The 4,771-nt window shown below is 40.7% G+C and overlaps 1 protein-coding gene across 1 annotated transcript; it reads right to left on the bottom strand.

Moving 5' to 3' along the window:
• Positions 1–2,122: 2,122 nt before the first annotated feature.
• On the bottom strand, positions 2,123–3,551 carry GPR160 (G protein-coupled receptor 160). The gene has a single exon (XM_004591336.3). It carries the CDS (start codon positions 3,490–3,492, stop codon positions 2,476–2,478), a length of 1,017 nt encoding a protein of 338 aa, XP_004591393.2. The 5' UTR covers positions 3,493–3,551; the 3' UTR covers positions 2,123–2,475.
• Between the last annotated feature and the right edge of the window lie 1,220 nt (positions 3,552–4,771).

The following is a 4,771-nucleotide window of genomic DNA, read 5'->3' on the forward strand; positions in this document are numbered from 1 at the left end:
GAAAAATCTGATTTTTTAAAAAAAAATATATACCATACTTTTGAACTATTTGGGTGTTGTCATTTTTTTTTTTAGTCTGTAGTGTCTGTGAACAGATTCTGCCCCCCACAGGGGAGGATGGATGATTCAAGTTAAGCCAGACGATCATTCCTTGAGAGTTTATACCTGAAGCAAGGGGATGCTTATCGGTTGGTGTTCTCCCAAGGGTTCATGTACGGGACTGTGGGCTTACTGTGGCCGGACTGAGAAGTACATGTAAGCCAGACGTGCACGACTGGCCCCATGCTGCACCCTGGCTTCTCGTGTCCATGTGATCCTCCCCTTTGCCTGTGTTGTGACGCCATGTGCCATGAGGTGATGTAGCCAGTAGGACCTCCCAAAGAGCCAGCACTGTGCTGTTTCACCTTTCAGGTATTTCATCATAGTAATGAAAAACTAATACAGTTGGAATAATAAAAATTTTGAGACTTGGCAGCCAGAATGCCCCCCGGGTGTACCAACAGCAGAAATGGACAGCCAAAAGATATTCTTTTAGTAGTTTACCACGTCATTTTCCCAGTACTTAGCTTTTCAGGTTGGGACTGAGTTACACGTGAATATCCCTTATATGAAATGCCTGGGACCAAAAGGGTTTCCTATTTTAGGATATTTGTACATTCTTCACTTATTGAGCATCCCTAATTCAGTAATCTGAAATACTCAAACAGCATTGCAGATTTCTGGGTTGGAATGCTCAGTCTGTACTTGGAACCCAAAGGACTCCTACCTACCTACATGGCCATTTCCCAACCTGTCCCTCCCTGCTGGATGCTAACTGAAGACACATGAATGAGCTCAAGTATGTGGGTTGGGTTTCTGCGCTGGGCGACTTCAAAGCCTTCAGATGTTCATGGGTTCATGGCTTTGTGCGTTTTCAGTTGAAACAGTTGCCATTTCATTAACTTTTGAAACAATCAGTTTTTCTGAGAAATGACAAATAGGACTAGTGAACTCGCGAGCCACACTTCTGGGTTTTGATCCAAAGTTTGAGCTTGACTATCTTAGTTTCCTCATTTGTAGTAAGAGGAGAATAAGAGTTCCCACTAGAGTTGTTTTGAGGATCAAATCAGTCGCTTCACGTAAAATGCTTTAAAAACAGACTTGCAGCCTGGCAGACTGGAAGCATTTCCTAAATCTTTTCCATTAGTATTTCATAGAATTGAATTTAAGTATATTTTCCAGATAATGGGAAGTTATCCATTTGTGCATCTGAGCTTAACCTGTAAGGGTAAGTATTATAACTTATATATGTGTGCAAATAAATATATGGGTCATGATGTACAAAAATGGGACAATAATATAGATAAAAGCCACCAAATTCTGGAAATGCTAGGTTGAGCATTTATAAATGCTCAATGGCCATTAAAGTATTTACCCCTTAAAGTGACTCCTGCAATTCATAAATGCTTTATTTCAGTCATTCTTTTTTTTTAAAAAGATTTATTTATTTTTATTGGAAAGTCAGATATACAGAGAGGAGGAGAGACAGAGAGGAAGATCTTCCGTCCGATGATTCATTCCCCAAGAGGCTGCAACGGCTGGAGCCAAGCCAATCCGAAGCTAGAAGCTTCTTCCGGGTCTCGCACGTTGGTGCAGGTTCCCAAGGCTTTGGGCTATCCTTTACCGCTTTCCCATGCCACAAGCAGGGAGCTGGATGGGAATCAGGGCTGCCGGGATTAAGAACCAGCGCCCATATGGAATCCCGGGCGTGCAAGGTGAGGACCTTAACCACTGCACTATCGAGCTGTTCCCTATTTCAGTCATTCTTAAAAGCGTGCCTGTGCCCACCCCCTCACGAGGAGAGGTTGAGCAGCATGTGTTTATTGTCACTGGTGAAGCAGGGATTGTGCCACATGTTGCTCATGATGCCCAAAGTAGACCCCCTCACCCCTCCAAACACCGAATTATCCAGCCCCAAAGGTAGGTAATGCCAAGTCTTACAAACTTCACTTCTGCAATGTGATAGCTGCTGGTTGATTATGTGCAAGTGTATGACACAGAATCAGAAATGTGTAAAATCTTCCCTGTGTTAACAAAGTTTACACCAGATTGTTTTAAGGAAACAGTCTTGATATGCTTGCTGTGAATTTGATCAAAGGTTTATTTAACTTTGTATCAAAGTTGGCAGTGACATTTTAATTTTACACAACATTTTGTGCCTTATAGATTTTTTTTGGATACATAGACATTGGTATGTCCAAAAGTTGTTTGATTTTTGAGTAAATAAGTTAGTATAGAAGTCTCCTGGAGTTGTGTTTTTGAAAGAAAATACTACTGAATAAATAATATCAACCTCAAAGGAATCATCCAGAAAAACTACGAAAGGGAGAGCAGAAAGCTTCAGTTTATATTTTTGGTTATGTCCAAAGTTGCCATTCTTTTCCTTTTGTAAAATTATAATCCTTGCGTAGTCTTAAGTTCCAACCTGTCAACACATTAGCATGTGATTATTGCTACAGGTTTTTCAGTTTGCTCAAAATGATGAACTGTAAGTGGAATAAAGCAGCATTTCCAATCGACAAATGGATCTACAGGCAATGCGACATCTCTTAAATTAAGCTTGTGACAATTAAACCAGTAAACTGTAGCAATGAGAAAACTGTTGACAAAGTACAACCAGGGAATGTTCAGATCTATATAGGCTGGTATCTGTACTTTCAGTAAAAGGATGATTCCTTGAAGTAGTACAAATGGTAGCCAGGTCCCGAGAAAACAGACAAGGAGCTTAGGCAAGAGCGTTTTCTTAGAGTTCACATTATAGCTAGAGTGGGATAAAAAAGGGAAATATAGGATGGTCTCATTCCTGTAGGAAGTTATTCTAATTGCCTGCACCAAGGTGATGACCTCTGACCAAGAGGTTATAAAGGCCACAAGTACGACCAGCATCATGGCAAACGACAACCAGTGGCTCTGATGGCTGATGTAGAAAGGACACTGGTAAGAAAAGCCTTTCTGTGTCTTTAGGCTGCGGTAGATGGATGGCTCTCCCAAAACGTAAGCCAGGACTGCAGTCCAAGTTATAAGTACTACAAAGAAATAAAGTAACTTTTGACATTTAAATGACAGTGTGGTGGTTTTAGAAAAATGCAGGCAATAGTCTATGCAAGCTGTCAGGAAAACGGGGTAATGCAAAAAACCGTAAGTAAAGGAAACAATTTGAGTAAACAGGCAGATGTGGTACTTAGTAAACCGAATGCCCAAAAGTACAAAATCCCTGAAATAGGATATAATGGAAATGTTTATCAAAAGTAGAAGGTCAACAAGTGCTACAGAAATACAAAAGCATCCCATAAGGTTTTCTTGGGTGCTTTTTCTTCTCATTCCTAGTGTGAGGGTGTTTAACAGTATTTTCCCTAGTATGATCAATAAGAGCAGACAGTTCGCTTCCAGGGGCTGGTATGTGTGATGTAACTGGTACAGAGCAGAGCAGTTTCCTGAAGAAAGGGCAGTCATGTTTAGCTGAATCTCAAGACGTCATGTGGAAATACATGTGACAAAACGGCTTTATTTTCCATCCCTGCAAAAAAAACAAAAACCTATTGATGTTACTTGATACTATCTCCAAAAACTGTACAAAGCACACCCCCACCTCATCAATGTAATTTAATGCAGTCATTTCCCTAACCAACTGAAGATAGAAATAGAAATTTTATTTCTAAAAATGCCTAGAGAATACAGGTCATGATGAATCAGTATATATACTCAGGTCATTTTAAGACCTGGATAGTCTAAAGCTCTTAGATCTTAAAGCTGAAAGGTTACGTATCAGTTACTAACTTGTTTCTAAGGCTTAATTCACAAAAGAGGTGAGAGAAATTAAAGCCAAAACACATGGCTCATAGTCATACTCTGGTCATTGCTGATACATACACAGCCATTAAAAATATTCCTATACTACATCCCAACTGCCAAGGAGACCACGGGGAATTGGAGTGCCTTCGGAGGCCAAGCACTCTGAGGTCATTCACTCCCGCTTGGATCTACCACATGGGATGGAAGAAGCCCAGATCCTTCCTCACAGGATCCAAGGGCGTCAGAACAACAGTCAGGAGCCCTGAGCAGTCCGCAGAAACAGAAGAACAGTAAACTTCTTTGGGACTAGGGAGGGGAGCTTTCTCTGGTCCTTGCTTGGTTCCAACTTGGGGTCCCCACTCTTTCTGGCAATAACCATCAGGATCGCTCTGGGAACCCCTCAAAAGAAAAAATCTAGCATAGACAGAGAACAAGGAAAGCTTAGAATCAGACAGGAAATGGTCAGCGTGGATTCACTTACACTTTACTAGGTGGGACACAAAGATTAGTTAGTCCTCACTGGGGTATGGAAGATTTCTCTGCACACCCCTCCTAAAACTGTTCTGCACCTCAACTGTTGACACATGTCTTGTTAGTTATAAGCCAGTCTAGACTACCTGGAAAAAAGCCAGGTTCAGCAAAATTATGCTTCATCGCTATGAAATGCTAAATACTATAATGAAAATAGACATGAGACAGCTGAATAGTACCCTATAGCCATTTTAAGGTGTATAGAAGCCAGTTGTATATAAACTAGAATTGAAATGTCGATGTAGAAGCCACAGGATGTGATGAAGAACTTGCATTTTTTTAACATATTGGTTACTCAATACCATGTCAAATAACTCCATAACGTTATAAATTGTTGCTGATGTTATGTTGGGGCTTTTAATTGATTGGGATGACACTCTGCCAGCTCTACCTTCAGACCAGAGATGGT

Source organism: Ochotona princeps, chromosome 3 (assembly GCF_030435755.1).
Source record: "Ochotona princeps isolate mOchPri1 chromosome 3, mOchPri1.hap1, whole genome shotgun sequence".
NCBI classification, from domain to species: Eukaryota; Metazoa; Chordata; class Mammalia; order Lagomorpha; family Ochotonidae; genus Ochotona; species Ochotona princeps.